Source organism: Periophthalmus magnuspinnatus, chromosome 4 (genome assembly GCF_009829125.3).
Source record: "Periophthalmus magnuspinnatus isolate fPerMag1 chromosome 4, fPerMag1.2.pri, whole genome shotgun sequence".
Lineage (NCBI taxonomy): Eukaryota > Metazoa > Chordata > Actinopteri > Gobiiformes > Gobiidae > Periophthalmus > Periophthalmus magnuspinnatus.
In genome coordinates this window covers 29,997,785-30,016,498 of record NC_047129.1, presented here as the reverse complement: position 1 = coordinate 30,016,498, position 18,714 = coordinate 29,997,785, and the positions used below count along the sequence as shown (strand labels likewise).

Genomic DNA, 18,714 nt, shown 5'->3' with positions numbered 1-18,714 from the left:
CAGAGTACTGTATACTGAATACTTTTAATTAATTTGCATTTAAATCATAGCGTAAAAACATAACATAGGATTAAAATGTACTGTTCTGTGCTTAAACATAGTCAGAGCCACATGTACAAAATACTAAAGCACTTATCATTAGATCAACCACTTGATATCATGAATATATGAAATAAAACAGATCATGGGATTATGACGTGATCTAAAAAAGGAAACCAGACTTCAGTAAATTTACAATCGGAGCCTTTGAGAGAGCGCCGCCTTATTTTCTCCAGTTTCATGAACGAGAGCACGTCTTTTATCCACTGAGAGTGAACGAGTGGGTGGGTCAAAAATGTAATCTGCTGCAATCTTTAATCTCTTATTTTCAAGACGCCATTTTGCCGATCAATCCCCGTTTTCACCGTCACTCGCACGCGCCCACTTGTTCTTCAATTTATTTTCTTAAATCGGTGATACGCCCAGAATTCTGCAGCGTCACATCGTCCTTTGGTACAATATGTGAACAAATCTGCTCCTCGCGGGATTTATTAAGTCGTTTTAGATGAATATTGCGATTTAAAATGTGCAAATTATGACGTAATGATCTATGGGTGTCAGAGATTAAAGCGGATATATAACAGACACGAGCACAATAGGTCGTCTTGAAAAATATGTAAAAAGTGATTATGAAAAAATGGAAAAAAAAAAAAATCATGCTTATTTTTACATCATAATATTGCCTGAATATTGTCATTGCTCTTATATTTTTTTCAGTGTCACCCGCCTCCATCAGCGAGTCACAACTGCATCTCAACCAGACAACTTTGAAACCAAAAAATCAGCTACAGTCCAGCCTCCTCCTCGTCTTCCTCCTCCACCTCCTCCTCCTCCTGTTCTACCCACAATGAGGATTATATCAGTTTTGATTTGAACACACTCGTAGTTTTCTTCCTGTCTCTTCTGGTCCACTCCGGCTTTGATTGCACATTCATGGCTCCAGACAAGGACTCGTAACAAAACAAACTTGATTGAACAACTTTGATTAGAGAAAGCAAATTAGAACTGGTTTGAATGTCGCCGTCAACAGTTGTCCCCGACTTCTCCGCAGACTGGACGAGACAACAATACGGCTTTTCACTTTGGACAGTTTGATTTCTTATCGGGTATAAAAATTGGCTAAGGAAACTGCAAAAATGGCAAGTAATTATTGTTTAAATCATGTACCTGAATCGTATTGCCTTAAACTTATTCAAATAACTTGTATATATACGCACAATGGCACAAGGTCGTAGGTTTGACTCCCTTCAAACATGCAAAATAAGAAATATTCGCCACCAAAACGCGATCTGGAGACGAGTCCCCGATGCCCCTCGCTCCTGACAGGTAGCCCCAGCGGCACTGAAGGAATGTAGAGGACAGTAAACATACAGCAGTGACCCCTATTCACACATGGACCAGTCCCACAACATAACAGGGTCTGGTTCTGTTCACACTGAACCTGTCGCTCACAGCAACACACCGCTGCATCATTTACACTGGATAAGAAAGGAACGTAACCAGGAAACCAAGCTCGTAACCAAGGAAACCAAGCTCGTAACCAAGGAAACCAAGCTCGTAACCAAGGAAACCAAGCTCGTAACCAAGGAAACCAAGCTCGTAATGAAAGGAACCAAGCTCGTAACCAAGGAAATCAAGCTCATAACCACAAAACCAAGCACGTAACCAGGAAATCAAGTTGGAAACCAGGAAATCAAGCTCATAATGAAAGGAACCAAGCTCGAAACCAAGGACACCAAGCTCATAACCAGGAAATCAAGCACGAAACCAGGAAATCAAGCAAGAAACCAGGAAATCAAGCACGAAACCACGAAACCAAACTCGTAACCAGGAAATCAAGCTCATAACCAGGAAACCAAGCTCATAATGAAAGGAACCAAGCTTGTATCCAAGGAAACCAAGCTCGTAACCAGGAAATCAAGCTCGTAACCAGGAAATCAAGCACGAAACCAGGAAACTAAGTGGTGGGTCTTGGCAATTTTCTAGCTTTAGTCACACATATGCTTTTATTTTTAATCTGATCAGATATTGGCTTCCAAATAGTGGTTCAGTTGATCTTCTGGCTGGGCCTAAAAACTGAGGTAATAATATAATTTACTGTTTGTCGTTGGCCCAGAAAAAGTCTCATAATGTCTGAACTTTTATTTGTACACAGCTGTTCTGTAGTTACTTGTGGGACAAATAACAGCTACATAACACTTTTGGATGAGTTTTGTCTGATTGTCTTTTAGTTTTCGCTGCACTGGTATCGGTTGATATCGGGTAGCGGCAGATACTCAAATCCAAAGTATCGATATCGGTATAAAAAAAAAAAAGCTTTATCACTGCATCTCTAATCGCCATGTACCTTTTATTGTCCCTATATTCGCCGTGACAATATATAACTTGTTTAATACATTTCAGTTTTGTTTTTGACCTTCTGAGTTTCCCTTACTATGCCTTTGCTCTCCGTGCTAAGTCACTCCCCCTTCAGAGCGCCACTTCAACACATTGTGCATCTCGCTACTGGAACAACTGCGCATCGCGTCAGGCCGGTCAAGTTGTTGTGTGTAGCTTTGTATCTTGCGATTGTCGTGTGGGAGCGTGGGTGACGTAGGCTTGTGGGCGGAGCCTCGGACAGAATCTCACCGCTAACCTTAAGGAGGGTTCGAATAGGGCCCGGGAAAGATCGCTAAATTACTCAAACGTACAGGGATGACAGCTAAAACCTCGTCAGGCGCATTGTAACATGTTAGAAATCTCAAACGCACGACGATTTGCTAATTGCGTCCATTCAAATTACGATTTCGAGCCCTTTATAAACGAAACCAAGCGACACCTCCACCCGTCCCCGCCCCCGCACATCGAGCCCCCTTCCGCCGCTCCGTACCTGGCCGGTGGTAGAGCAGCAGTCGGCCTTTCTCCAGCACCAGGGTGAGGCCGTGCTCCCCCCGTCCTTCAGCGTGGAGCAGCGTCCCCGAGTTCTGGAGGGACTTGAACTTGAAGGCGACGCTCTCCGTGTCCGCGGAGCTCGGCCGGGCTGCGAGTTTGTACACCAGAGCGCTCCCTCCATCAAAGCGGGCCACATCAGACGCTGCAAGACAACAAAACGTTCAAAGGGTTAGTTTCGGCGGCGGTACGGGGCGCAGCAACAGACGGGCGGAGCTCTCGCATGCACAAAGGGAATGCGTGATCTGATACCGGCGCTATAGCAGGGGGCATGTTTGTATACGGCCTATAGGAGGGTGGTGTAAACAGCGGAGTCGTGCAAAAGGGGCTCCTGGTTCTGCATGTTAAGGAGCAAAACACACAGATGCATTATTTGTATTGTGCGGATTGGGGCAGCGAGATGTCGACTCCATAAAACATAAACTAGAATTATTATAATGTATTCATAGTGGTGTTTGTATCCAACAGTATTTCATTAGTGTACTTCATAGAAAATAAACACTACAAATATTATAAATCTGTATTATTTTTTATGGTTTAGCGCTGGAATCCTACGTCATGCAAAGTTAACTTTTTGTTTTTTGGTAAAGGATCCATATTACGCTGTTCTAATGTCGTTTCCTCGTCACAAAAACAGACCCGGAGTTGTGTTTTGTTTCATTCACACACGTTTAACGCACAAACCCGTCTTCTCTCAAAACAGAAAACACTCTGTTCCACCTTGTGATGTCATGTGGTGATACAGGAAGTGCTCCGCTGTGTTCTTAACCCTATAGATTCCGTCACCGCCGTAACTCCGCGACCGATTGTGCTTCATTGTAAATCCAAACGGCGTCTCAAAGCAGAGGCATGAGGCTCTTTAAATATGTTACTGTTATTACTACTAAATATTCCAGGAAGGATATTTTAAGACTACAAACTCATAAGAACCTGGCAAAATCAGTGTCTTAGCTGCAAAAACGCCTGACTTTTTTTTTATAAGAGTTGCTGTCAAAGCCTAACCCTAAGTACAAAATGCATAATCTCTCCTATAAATGTTGAGTATTGTTCAGATTTGTATTTTAACATGTTTCTGAGCTGGACAGATAGTTTTTTCGAAGACGATCAATCAGAGCGCAGTCAGTTATTCAATACGTCAAAGGAAAAATAAGGATGAGGAGGTAGTTGTGTGAAAAAAGGCAAAAGTACATGCTGATACTTCTTTTAACGTGATTTTTATGGCTAAAAAAAGAAAAGAAAAAAGTCTAGGCGAGATATACTGGTCTATAATGTGCTCATTCCTTAAAGGTTAAACTCTATACACCATCACTGGAATAATTTGAATCATTTGAGCCCTTGAATTGCCAATCTCTACTGAACGATAGGTAAAAGCTGCTGCTAACTTGAAAACGACCACTTCATGACATCACAAGGTGGAACAGAGCATTTTGAGCTGTTACAGACTAATAAGAAAGTTACTCAAACATGTGTGAATGAAACAAAACTCAACTCCAGGTCTGTTTAAATGAAGATAGGTTTTCTAACATGGCCTGATGCTCATAAGAGTCAGTTTTGTCTAATATTGAACCTATAATTAACTGTTCGAGTTTTAAATAGGCAAAAAAAAAACAAAAAACGCTGCAGAAAACCATCTAATTTTGCATTGATCCAGTTACAGCCACTTATCTGAAGAATGACTCTCAAATGTGGAAGACGTCTCCTCTTGAATATTCAGTTATAAATTAAATCTATAACTTTGACTTATTCACAATGTAGTGCTTTGGTCATTAATTCTGCAGAAATCGACGCTGTTTTTCTTTCTTTTCACTTGTAAACCGCCGTGTTTGGTTTGACACAAATGCACCAATCGCAAATCGGAGAGAGAAGGATATTAGTCCAGTGAGGTTCATCTGGTGTTTGGTTAATTTACGTTGATAAATTCATGTTTCAGACCAAGGTTTAGTTTGTTTTCATCGCTGACAGTTTCGAGTTTCGAGTTCTCACCAGCGATCTTCCTCAGAACGGTCACGTGACGTCTCCGAGGAAGACCGAATAAACTAAACTTTACTCTTAAAAAACAGTCTATTAAAAAAAAAAAGACAGGATTTTGTTTTGGACCAACCTTTTGTAAAGAAACGTGAAGCCGCGTGGTCTCAGCTCGCCAAGAAAGTCTTTGTCTAAAACCTGTTAACGCTGCAGTTTAGAGTTTATTTTATTTCTTGAATTTATTTGTTCATATTTCTTTCTTCTTAGATCTTAATCCTCCTGGACGTGTTTAAAATGTGCAATCTGAAAATATATATTCCAAATTTAATCACGACAATGCTTTTTTTTTAAATAAGACGCTTTCTTCTCGGGTTTGTAAAACGATCTGGAGCCTCGTAACGTTTCCCCTAAATGAAACAAAATCTATCACAGGTTCCACACACGCAGTTGCATAAGGACAGTACTTTGATGAGCTGAATTATCTTAAAATACCTGGTTTTTACTTTCTTAAAAACGTGAGAAACAGAACTGGTTCATTTTAAACAGTTTGCAGTCGTCCAAAGTCATTCCTCACTTCCCTTACGCATTCAGAGCATCATAATTATTCACCACGATGAGTTTATAAGCACATTTCACAACTTCCAGAGACCGGTGTGGAGTTCTGCTGTGACGGTAAAGCTAAGAACAACTAGCGTGCTAACAAAAGACGAAGTTTAAATCTGCGAACTGGACAAATCGTTGTAGGAGAGAAGACGTTTCGCTGCTCGTCCAAGTCGCTTCTTCAGTTCTGGTCAGATTAAAGCTGGACACTGCCTTATATCTGTCTGAAGGGAGGAGCTAACTACTCTGAAACTGTAAACAGCTATTGTCTCCAGTTTTAGCATTAACGACCCTGTTCAACCTTTAATGGCCGCCTATTGTTCTCTTTGTTCCTGTTTGTTTTGGTCTGAGGATGGAGTTATAAATGGGAGGTAGATTATGTCTCAGGCCCCCATTCCTGATTCTCGTTCCTAACAAAAATAGCTTCTTTAACTCCCCTCTCAACCCATTTCTTCTCTCTGATGCTAACATGCTAACGTGCACTTTAAACATGCGCTTTTTAAGTAGATAAAAAAAGCACACAGTGGACTTATTTTGACCTCCAGAGCTGCTTATGCGATATATTTGTAGCGGAGCAAACCACAGACTGTGTAAAGACGTGGACTGAGTGAGTGTTGGCTCCAAATTCGTCCCTACAACCTCTAACCTCCGAGTTCCATATTAGGAATTCTGACCACGAGTATCATAGCAACCAAAGAGCCAATCTGGAGCGAGGTTGTTCAAGGTAGTGCCCCGTTGACCAAATTCACCTCTGGTTTAGCAGGGAGCGGGCTCTTAGCAACGCTGTCAGTCAAACCCGTTGCTAAGGCTAGAAGGAGCGACCTCTGGGAAAGAAGACGCCCAATTTGTCTGTTATTAATGTTCATATCTTGATTTATGGACAAAATAGCAAAATAAAAACCCCAGGATCATGTAGAGCGGGTTAATACGAACATTTAAGACCAAAATGATGAGTCCGACAGCGGCAGTTACACAAAAGGGCAACTGTTTTCGAGCCAGAAGCGGGTCCATGCTCACTTCCCACTCAGAAAACGGCGGCTAGCAGGTTAGCTATGCCCATTTATAAATACAGTCTATGGACAAGACGCATTTTGCTCAAATACATACGAAAAAATATCTGATACATTTTAGCAGATGACAAAGCCTTACTGTACGGGCAGCCGTAAACTTCCAGCCGCAGTCCGATCCGTCCCGTGGGGTTCCAGTCCAGAGGGATGAGCCGGAGGAAGCGCGCAATCACCGGCTGCTCCAGCTTATACTGCACCACCGAGTCTGCGTTAGTGTTCCCGGGGAGAGCCTATGACAAGAGAGACAGCGAAAAATCACTCACTAGGTAATTATGGCACCCTAAGGAGATCTGTCTCATTGAATCTGTTATGTTCAACCTGGAGGGAGCAGTGGGCGACGGCGGTGCGTGGCCCGGGGACCCATCTTGAACATAGTCAGGGCTGAAGGATTGGGCTATAGTTGGCATTTAAGGATGGGTCAAATGCACCGGGCAAATTGTACCCAATGGGGACAATTAAGCGCACATTAGCATTAAACTGTTTAAATAAAGGTTGTGCAAGAGTAGTAGGGCTGAACGATTTGGAAAAAAAATAACGAATCGCCATTTTTCTGCATTGTGATTATGGTTAGATTTGAGATTTATAGGATTTAAAGTTCAAATTTGAAATGCGTTCAGAAGAATTGACAAAAATACAGAAATATGAACTGGCGAACTAACATCGGGAAACGTGTTAACAGATAAAAACTAGAAGGTTAGCCGTTTTTATGCAGAGTAAGATGGGATATTAATGTTTATAAGCTACAAAAATCACAGCTTTTGAGTTTTGCCAATTACGATTACGATTCGATGGCGATTAATCTTTTCAGCAGTTTGCACTCGTGTCATCTCAGTGTAACGCCAACATCAAGAAGACCAGATTCCAGCACAGTATGTGGAAATATAAAGTGTACGCACAAACCTACACCCAAAAAAAACAACTCTCAAAACCGGCGAAAAAATATGTTTCCATTGATTACAAACTGTGACGCCTGATGGGTCCTGGGAGAGCTCTGTAGTGCCTCGTAACGTACTGTAAAGAAAGGCTGTCACCACAAATTAATGGCAAACAAATCTAATTTCCTTCAAAGAAAAGAAAAATGTAAATACGTTCCACCAGGATGTCCTCCAGCGGCTTCACTTCAGCATCATCAGGAACAATTTATGGAAAATCTCATGTTCTCAGGCCCGTGAATGTGAAACTCTAGACTAATCAATTCGCAAAATAATCGTTTCTTTGCAGCCGTAGTATTATGTCCTACTCAAAAATCTAAAAACATAAAAAAATACAATACAATTTGTTAAAATGCACAGATGACAATGTGATAATATCTTAATATGGCGATACATGTGATCAGTGATTTTACTTTACTTTTTTAAACCACTACCTGCACAAATATTTGATAACATACTCTATATTTAATCATCAGAACATCAATATGTCACATGTATTGCATAAACTCATCTCTTTTATTTCTTATTAAAATTTTACCTTTACATTTTGGATCTTAAACTGCAGCACGCGTAGTTCAAAGGACGGAAGTTAAGGACTATCGGATTGTTTGTTTTGAGCAAGTTGTCGTTCTTGCATCCACGGTGATCCTGCCTGGAGCTAGCAGACTTTTTTTCCAGCAGACTTTTTACAACAGTGCAACAGACTTTCTACACCCAAATATGGCCGAACACGTTCCAGAGGGAATGACCGAGCTCTTCACCGTCCAAACTGACAGAGCGAACTGAAGAGGACTTTCCTGTTGCGTCTCCAGAGATCACAACAGCTCCCCCTAGAGGCTGCCGCGATGCTTCAGGGCACAGACGAGGGAGGGGGCGCGTTTGTCCTGAGGGATGTTACACACCTCAAACTGCCCTGACGCTGGGTCTGAAGACTCGACCTGTGGAGCTGCACTGAGACTTTTGTTTGAGCTTTTCTGTTATTGTTGCATTTCACTGCTCAGTGTGTTTAAACTGCCCCTCGGGATGAACAAAGTGATATGGATGGATCGATTAAACGGGCTTCCTTTCTCTAAACAAGCAAATAAATTGTAGCACTGTGAAAATAATTACGCAAAATAAACAGAAGAAGTAATATTCTTGGGGATTTATCGATACAGCAGCCCACAGCATCGATACTGTATCATCAAATTAAGCGTCACGATATATCAAAAATACGATATTTTAGCTCACCCCAACAAGAAAAGTCAAAGTATTTGTACAGCATAATTCGTACACAAGGTAATTCAAAGTGCTTTGCAGAATAAGAAAGACATTAAAATCACAATACAACAAATAAAAATATGAATAATCATCATAAGATTAACATTAAAGGAGAAAAGAGCAGAATAAACCCCTCTCAGTCACAGCAGATAAAACAGAACAGTTTTGAGCCTGGATTTAAACATTGTCAAAGAAGAGGCCTGTCTCACACATCTTCAGGAAGAGTTTAGCCCTGGTTTAGTCCTAGTTTAGCCCTGGTTTAGCCCTGGTTTAGCCCTGGTTTAGCCCTAGTTTAGCTCTGGTTTAGCCCTGGTTTAGCCCTGGTTTAGCCCTAGTTTAGCCCTGGTTTAGCCCTGGTTTAGCCCTGGTTTAGCCCTGGTTTAGCCCTAGTTTAGCCCTGGTTTAGCTCTGGTTTAGCCCTGGTTTAGCCCTAGTTTAGCCCTAGTTTAGTCCTAGTTTAGCCCTGGTTTAGCTCTGGTTTAGCCCTGGTTTAGCCCTGGTTTAGTCCTAGTTTAGCCCTGGTTTAGCCCTGGTTTAGCCCTGGTTTAGCCCTGGTTTAGCCCTGGTTCAGCCCTGGTTCAGCCCTGGTTTAGCCCTGGTTTAGCCCTGGTTTAGCCCTGGTTCAGCCCTGGTTCAGCCCTGGTTCAGCCCTGGTTTAGCCCTGGTTTAGCCCTGGTTTAGCCCTGGTTTAGCCCTGGTTTAGCCCTGGTTTAGCCCTGGTTTAGCCCTGGTTTAGCCCTGGTTTAGCCCTGGTTCAGCCCTGGTTTAGCCCTGGTTTAGCCCTGGTTTAGCCCTGGTTCAGCCCTGGTTCAGCCCTGGTTTAGCCCTGGTTTAGCCCTGGTTTAGCCCTGGTTCAGTCCTGGTTCAGCCCTGGTTCAGCCCTGGTTCAGTCCTGGTTCAGCCCTGGCTCAGTCCTGGTTTAGCCCTGGTTCAGCCCTGGTTTAGCCCTAGTTTAGCCCTGGCTCAGTCCTGGCTCAGTCCTGGCTCAGTCCTGGCTCAGTCCTGGTTTAGCCCTGGTTTAGCCCTGGTTTAGTCCTGATTTATTCCTGGATTAGTGATTTCCGTTAATAACTTTTCCTAATTTCCTAAAGTCCTAATTTTTGGGGCACTATAAGTTTCTATAAGTTCATAAAAGAAAGAAACAACCTGGGAACACCTCGGGGTCCCACTGGATGACCCATAGGAAGCGTCTGGGGTGATGTAAGTCTGATAGTCCCTGCTTAAACTGCTGCCCCGCGACCCAGCCCCCGGACAAGGCTCCTGATGTCCTTAAAGACGTTCTTTTCAGTCCTCAAAACAGCCCCATCCTCCACGTTTGCATAATAATGAGTCTATTACCACTATTTTAATCTGTACCCGTGTTGAACGAGCGAAAACGCGGTAAACATCCCCACGGCTCGATTGTTTTGCATGTTCAAACCGAGGGACCACATGGGGGATTGATTGTCAGTGATGGTAATGTGTCTGCATCTCCCCGTGTCTCTAATCAATATCTTAGACCTATTCTGACTCCGGCACAGAGCACTAACACTTTTCTGCTTTCACAATCAGCCGCCAGTGGAGATCAAACAGAGACAGAACATTAGCTGAAGCGCCACTGTAGAAGCTAACGCCACATCCAAAAGATACAAGAAAATCATTAACGAGGCGAATGCGAAAGAACGGCCTCGGTGTGTGTCATTGGTGAGGACGTATAGAGGAGGTATTTAGTTAAAGAGCCGATATTATGCCGTTTTCTGATCTGTTTAATGTCGTTTCCCCATGAAAAACAGACCTGGAGTTGTGTTTTGTTTCATTCAAATGTTCAACACGCAAATCCTCCATGCTTAGGCTAAGTACTGATCCACCTTGTGATGTCATGAGGTGATACAGGAAGTGCTCCACTGTGTTTGTAAACTCCACGCACCTTCACTAGAACCATTTGGATCATTTCACTCTTGGAATCTTGACCATCTCTGAACTATTAAAGGAAAAAAAATGAGTTGTTAACTTGAAAACTACCACTTCATGACATCACAAGGTGGACCAGAGCATTTTGAGGTTTGGTGGTTTTAACGTCCTGACCTGGCGTCACATCTGTGGACAACACATTTTGGTTTGTCTCGGCCACAATGCAAATTTTTAGAAGAAATAACAGCATTAAAGAACAGCAGCAATGCAAAAATGTTCAATTTAGATTTTTTTTAAGAGTTTAGAATGTTCAGAATATTTAATTAATTAATGTATTTATTTACTTATTTATTTATTTGTTTATTTAATTACTTATTTACTTGTTTATTTATTTACTTATTTATTTTTTTTACTTATTAATTTTAGTTTTTTTATTTACTGGTTACTTATTTATTTTTTTACTTGTTTATTTACTTATTTATTTTTATGTACTTATTTATTTGTCTATTTACTTATTTATTTACTTATTTTTTTATTTGTCTATTTACTTATTTATTTACTTATTTATTTGTCTATTTACTTATTTATTTACTTATGTTTTTATTTACTTATGTCTATTTACTTATTTTTTTTACTTATTTACTTATTTATTTGTCTATTTACTTATTTATTTACTTATTATTTATTTACTTATTTATTTACTTACTTATTTACTTATTATTTATTTATTTATTTATTGTCTTCCTGCACCTCTTCTCACTTCAAATGAGCCACATTTTTCCAAGAGGCACAATTGTTTTTACATCAGGACAAATATTTCTGTGTTCAGGCTCTTAATAGTTTTTGCAAATCAATATTCAAATATTCTATCAAAATGATGATGAATCCTCATATGTGGACATAATTTTACTCATAATGTAAAAAGATAATTATTTTTACACTCATCAGGTCCAAATCAGCCCAAATAACAGAGAAATGAATAAATCCGTGTCATATTAAAGCTCAGGTGTCAGGAGGACAGACAGACTAATATAAAGTGTTATTCAAACACGTGAATGAAACAAAAACACAACTCCAGGTCTGTTTTTAATGAAGTAACGACATTATAACAGACTTAAAGCTCACAACAGTCAATTTTGTGTAATATAGGACCTTTAAAGCTGCGGTACCTGACTTTTTTTTGTGTTATCCCCCAAAGAAAAACTAATCCAGATATTCATTGATGCGATACTTTGTAGGCTTTAAATCGTGGAGAGAATTTTCACGTCTGACTAGAGGCAGCAGATGGAAATGCCATTGAAAAAAGATTTAAGGAATTATTTGATATTTCAGCGAATTTGCATTAAAGGAAATTAGCAGTGTGCATAAGCCTAAATGTATTTTTGTTTTCTACGAACTTTTTACAATTACATCTCCATTTATCTCTATTTGCACACTTCAGTTTAGATTAAGTTTCAGAGTTTTCTTTGGGGCTCTTGTCTTGTCTGTGTAATCAACTGGACAAAAAGTTGTAAGAGTGAAGACGTTTCTCGTTCAGTTCTGGTCAGATTTCTGCTGGACACTGTCTTATATCTGTCTGAAGGGAGGAGCCAACTACACAGAAACGGACACACCCGTTTGTTTACCGTTTCTCGGTTTTTATCATTTTAAAGAAGTTATTTTTGTTAGGAAAGACAATCCTTTCTTAAACAGGAATGGGAGCCTGAAACATAACCTCTCACCGACCTATGAGTCCATCCTCAGACCCAAAGCAAACAAAAAGAACAATAGGAGGGCCATTAAAGGTTGAATAAGGTTGTTAAGGCTGAAACTGGAGAAAATAGCAGTTTACAGTTTCAGTTTCAGACAGATATAAGGAAGTGTTCAACAGTAATCTGACCTGAACTGAAGAAGCGGCTTGGACGAGCAGCGAAACGTCTTCAACTCCTACAAAGATTTGTCCAGTTGACAGATTTTAACTTCTTTTGCAGTTTTCTCATTGACTTTCTGAAAAAATATATATATAAAAGTTTGAACGCTTGCTCTAGGATAACCAGCTAGGAGTTAACGAATACCCACAAGACGTATAATTTCATCTAAAACCTTTATTCACTGCTAAATTATCAACGCATTTCGCCAAATCTTGCCTTTTTGCCTTATTCGTTAGTGCGTAGTTGATGCATTTGGACTCTTAATATCACATTTTTTGGAAATTCTGTGGGAAAAATGAAAGGAAAACTTACTCCGGTCACTGTGACGCTCCATTGAACTAAAGTTTGAACTGTGCCTGGGTCATATTTTGCATAATCGTTCAAACTTGTTAGCATAAAGCCTGAATCAAAACAAGGAAAAGCACAAAAAACGTCTTTGGGTACGCTTCGTTTGAGTAAATAAAGAAAACTAGTGTAAACAATGTATATGAACATGTCTGCAGCATAAAGCCTGATGCCCTACCGCCCCAGCGCTAACTCCTCTGCACTTTATAGGTACGTTAGAGTTTTGTTTAAGTCCACACGTCTATCCGAGAGCCGCTTAAGTCCCTGTCATCACGTTATAGCTCTCCCCACAGACTCTATATAACGTTGATCTGAGCGTGGAGCTTCGAGGAGCTGAGAGTCTGGAGCAGCGGAGCGTTAAGCCCCAACAAACGGCTCTGTTTCCTGCCGTGGAAGATGAGAGGCGTCGTGTGCCCACAGAGCGGTGAAATATGAGGGGGGAAAGAGAGAGAGAGGAGGGGATTATAAGGTAAGGGGGGGATGCACTGTTAGAGAAAGCGTGTTGGGGGAATGTAGAGTAGGGCTGTGAAATTGATTGAATTTAATGGACTCAAGGTCAAATCTTTTTGAATCAATGATCAACTTGGGGCTTTTAAAGGTCCTATATTAGACAAAATGGACTCTTGTGAGATTTATGCCGTGTTATAACAGTGTTACCGCCTCAAAATCAGACCTGGAGTTGTGATTTTTCGTTCACGTTGTTCGCAAAATGCTCTGTTCCACCTTGTGATGTCATGAAGTGGTAGTTTTCCAGTTAGCAGCTGCATTTTACCTTTAGTTTCGTAGACATTGGTAATTCCAGGTCTGAAATGATCCAAATGATTCTAGAAATGGTGTGTGGAGTTTAAAAACACAGCGGAGCACTTCCTGTGTCACCACATGATGACATCACAAGGTGGAACAGGGTGTTTTCTGTTGGAGAAGCAGGGTTTGTGTGTTAAACATGTGTGAATGAAACAAAACAACTCAAATTTTTATTATAGGGGTCTACAGCCAGTCCTCTGTCAGTAAAATCATGTGGTTTAGACCAGAATTCAGATTTTTTTGTGCTAAATTAAACTGAATAATCGTCTTGTTCACTACTTTTGTAACTTTTTATTTTCTCTTAATCAGACAACGCGTAATTGAGATGTATTGACCTCGCGAGCCGCCCTCATAACTGTCCCCGTTCTTATTCTCGATGTGCCTTATATACATCAGCTGTCTTTACTTCCTGTGGGCGTGGCCAGCCTCACGGACCAATCAGGTCGCTCAGACTGACCACGCCTCCTGTCGCCCGGTGGTCTCTGGAGGAGGGCGTCCCAGGTGAGTGAAAGGAGGAACACTCCAGTCTCGCTTTAAAATACAGTCCGGTCTCGCTGTTAACTACTACAGTAATTACCAGTACATACCGCAGTAAGTACTACAGAAAGTACAACAGAAAGTACCAGTAATTACTAGTGCAACTCCCATAATGTCACACTTTAAAATACAGTCCGGTTTCGCTCTTAACTACTACAGTAATTATCAGTACAAACAACAGAATGTACTATGGAAAATACCAGTAATTTCTAGTGTAAGTACCATAACTACTACAGTAATTACCAATACAAACTACTGTAAATACTATGGAAAGTACCAGTAATTACTAGTGCCAGCACCATAATGTCTCTTACTTCAAAATACAGTCCAGTGTCACTATTAAGTACCACAGTAATTACGAGTACAATTACCAGTAAGTACCATGGAACGCTCAATGAAGTACCAGTTAAAGTATTGATAGTTACCAGTATGTATCACTGTCATGTACATTGAAAAAGTAAAATGTATTTGTTTTTGTTATTATTGGAATTTTTTTTCAATCTGATTGTTGCGTTAGTGTGAAATTTGTCATAAAGTGTTTGTGTTTTCACTTGTGTATTTTCTATTAACATATAATAAAATCAAACATTCATATGTCCAATAACTGCATATACTTTTATACTGTGGATTATACAAAATCTTTTTTCCATCTGCAGTAACACCATGACTACACCCCTCAATATATATCACTGTAGCTAATGTTATAATTAACCATCCACTTAATATGACATAGTATGATAAAGTACCAGTACTAGTACCAATAATTATTAGGCAAGTATCACATTTTGTACCATGATAAGTACAGCTATAAGTACCACTTTTAGTCATACACTATGTATCAGTATAAGTACCAGCCAAAGTACCACCACAAGTACCATGGTAACTATCACTGTAAGTACCACTGTAAGTACCACTCAATAAGTACCACTGTAAGTACCACTCAATAAGTACCACTATAAGTACCACTCAATAACTACCACTGTAAGTACCACTCAATAAGTACCACTGTAAGTACCACTCAATAAGTACCACTATAAGTACCACTCAATAACTACCACTGTAAGTACCACTCAATAACTACCACTGTAAGTACCACTCAATAACTACCACTGTAAGTACCACTCAATAACTACCACTGTAAGTACCACTCAATAACTACCACTGTAAGTACCACTCAATAAGTACCACTATAAGTACCACTCAATAACTACCACTGTAAGTACCACTCAATAAGTACCACTATAAGTACCACTCAATAACTACCACTGTAACTACCACTGTAAGTACCACTCAATAAGTACCACTGTAAGTACCACTCAAGTATCCAATAAGTACCACCGTAAGTACCTCATAAGTCTGGACTCTATTTTAAAGTGCGGCCAACGCTTCTTCAGGACAGAGGATGGCGTCTGTTTGGATCTAGAACACACACGTCTTTAATACTTTATGAAGATGTGAGTCACCGGTGAATCTCTGCGTTTTCAAATGTGTGTGATTGACAGGTGGATTAGCCAATCAGGGACAGGCACGGTCCATCCATATTGGGAAAAAAAAGGAAAAACATACGACACGGGCTGAAAAACATGGCGGGTTTCTGCAGAATCAATGAGTGAAGCACTGAACTGTTAATCTGAGGTGAGAGAAATGTGATTTTATTTGTAAATCACAGGCGACCAATGAGCTCCTTCGTTTCACACGCATCACTGAAATAAACAAATCTGATTGGACGATCACGTTTGCCCGGGCTTGAGACGCAACAGAGGACGTGGGGACTGGACTGATATCAATCTGTATAAAAAATAGATAGAGAGATATCCTGGACGTGTCCGTGTCTCACTTCCTGATTTCAAGGGAAGGCGTGGCCAGTCTGAGTGACATCATTGGTCCGTTAGGCTGACCAGGAACAACCAAATATTAGAGTGTGTGACCTTTTTTTTTTTTTTGTGGCGTCTTTTTTCAAGCAGCAGCCCAAACAAGTGAAGGTAAATACATCTCACTGATTACGTTTTCTGATTAAAAGAAAGTAAGAAGTTAATCGTCTTGTTCACGTTCAAGAAATTGTGATTAAAAGCTTCATTAATATTTGTATAAAGCGCTAAAAAAAATACCGAATCGAGTCATACGCCCAATCGTCCAGCGCTGATGTGGTCTACGAGGGGCGTACGCAGACTTTTTAAGGGACTCGGAAACTATGACGGAGAGTTTGAAAAGCGATCTAGTCTCAAACGCAAAACATTCCATAGAAACATTAATAGTTAATCCAGATGGGGGCAGGTGAAATTAATATATTCAACGTGCACATTTTGGTTATAACACACCGAGTTCTTGGGTCTGGTCACGAATAGAAATGATCAGATTCAACATTTGTGAATTTACATCAGGGGTCTCAAACTCGCGGCCCGGGGGCCAATTGCGGCCCGCGAGATGATAAGTTTGTGGCCCGCAGGACAATATGAAAGTTTAACGTTAGTGTGGCATTACCTATGTTTCAATCAAAATTCAACAAATAACGATGTATATCCATAAAATCCACAAGAATTGACATGTTTGTATTGTGGGCATGTATATTGAAAACAGAAATAGATTTTAACAAAGCTTTTTTTGTGGAATACCTGATGAGCCCAGACTCTGCCTCCTGCGGCCCCCGGATAATATTTAATTTTGAGACTCCTGATTTACATAGTGGATATTTCATGGCAAAATAGAAAGTAATTAATAGGAAAAAAACTGTCCGGCGTCTGGGAGTACGGCATCGTCTGCAAACCGGCAATAAAACTGCACTGTTTTATATCAGAAGGCTCTGGTGTTACGCGGAGTAGTCAGTTTAAGCCACAGCTCTGTACAAAAGCAGCAAAAGGAGCAGGAGAAGCAGGAGGAGTATAGTTTCTGTGTGTTGATGGATGGGGGTCTCTGTGGGTCAGGGCTCAGGGCTCACGTAGTATTTCACACAGACCTATGCACTCTGAATGTACCGTCTAATAACAGCAGCAGCAGTACCTGACTCTACTGCTCCTGTCCCGGCTGCAGTTTCACCAGAATGTGCCCCCGAGCTTCAGCCATGCTCCAATTTCTCTAATCATAAAAAAAAAAAAAAACCCAAAATGTATGCAGCATGTCTGTAATCCATGGATGTTTCTGGGGGAGGAGTTATTTACAGACTTCCAACACACCTTCAGACACATTTGCGTCGCTGTTTTGAGTTATATAATACGGTTTGATATGTAAATGTTTGAATGCTCATTTTTATTTTTACATTTTTACAGCGCTTTTCCACCTTCAAGACACTGGAAGCGCTTTACATCAAGAAACCACTCGCCCATTCACACGCGTATTCATACACCGGTGTACGCAGACACTGGGGTGAGGAGGGTTAAGTGTCTTGCCCAAGGACAGCGGCAGTGTTCATCTGTGGGATTCGAACCTCCAGAACCTCCAGTGGACAAAACACTCTACCAACTGAGCCACGGTCGCCCCATGTAAGTAATAAAGCTGTATTTTCACTTTCCAATTGAACACTTATGGGATGTGTGTCTGGCTCCCTCTGCTGGCGATGGACGGAAGTGAACCATGCGAAAGAAAAGCAAAAAGCAGCGTTTCAACATCGTGCGAACAGACAACACGTACTGCAGCTGCCATTTGAACGCCGAGATGATTATAATGCACAAAATCTGTTATTTTTAAAGACGCGCTGCAAAAATGAAACAAACTAGACCAGGTCCGTTACACATTTGCTGCCGGGCCGCACAAAAAGAGTAAATAATTTATCAGCAAACGCATCTTCTCCGACTCGTAACTTTTGCCCGTCCCTCATGGCGTGCTAATGAGCTTGTCCGTAGATATATAATGAAAATCCTGATGGAAACAGAAATCCATTTGATATAACGGTGAGTTTATTATATCGGTGCTAGATCTGCTGTCGTCTCCGCGATGACGCATCAGACACGTCGCACAAAAGTAGAGCCACAAGTGAAAAATGAGCCAAAAACAAAAGTCTTTGGAGAGGTTTTTTTGCAAAGGGGAAAAGGCCAAAAGAGGAGACTACGACCTCCAAGAAAAAGAAAGATAAATTTAACAGATAAAACCAAGAGTCCTACTTAACCCTTTAAGGACTGAGCACAGTATGGGCCAGTATAACTCACCTAGACCCAGACTTTTATTTTATTTTTAGCCATAAAAATCAAGGTAAATGAAGTATCAGAATTTACTGCATTTTTTCACACAACTACTTCTATTTTACACATCCATCCGTATTTTTTCTTTGACGCATCGAATAAGTGACTGGGAAAATCCCCACAGCCCCGCGCTCTCATTCGTCACCTTCAGGACAACAGAGGCAGATTAATGTAATGATGGTAAAATATTTAGACAGCCCCATGTCTCCGCTTTGAGACGCCGTTTGAATTTACATGAGAGCACGACTGGGCGCGGAGTTACGCT

At 40.8% G+C, this 18,714-nt stretch overlaps 1 protein-coding gene across 1 annotated transcript in view; it reads right to left on the bottom strand.

The window, feature by feature from the left end:
- Positions 1-18,714, bottom strand: part of LOC117369907 (contactin-associated protein-like 4) — a 353,019-nt gene that overhangs the window by 205,647 nt on the left and 128,658 nt on the right. Inside the window, exons 4-5 of the mRNA XM_033965250.1 lie at positions 6,682-6,829; positions 2,909-3,112 (exon numbers count right to left, since the gene is read on the bottom strand). Of these exons, the coding sequence (XP_033821141.1) occupies positions 2,909-3,112; positions 6,682-6,829 (352 nt within the window). The remainder of the gene's footprint in view (positions 1-2,908; positions 3,113-6,681; positions 6,830-18,714) is intronic.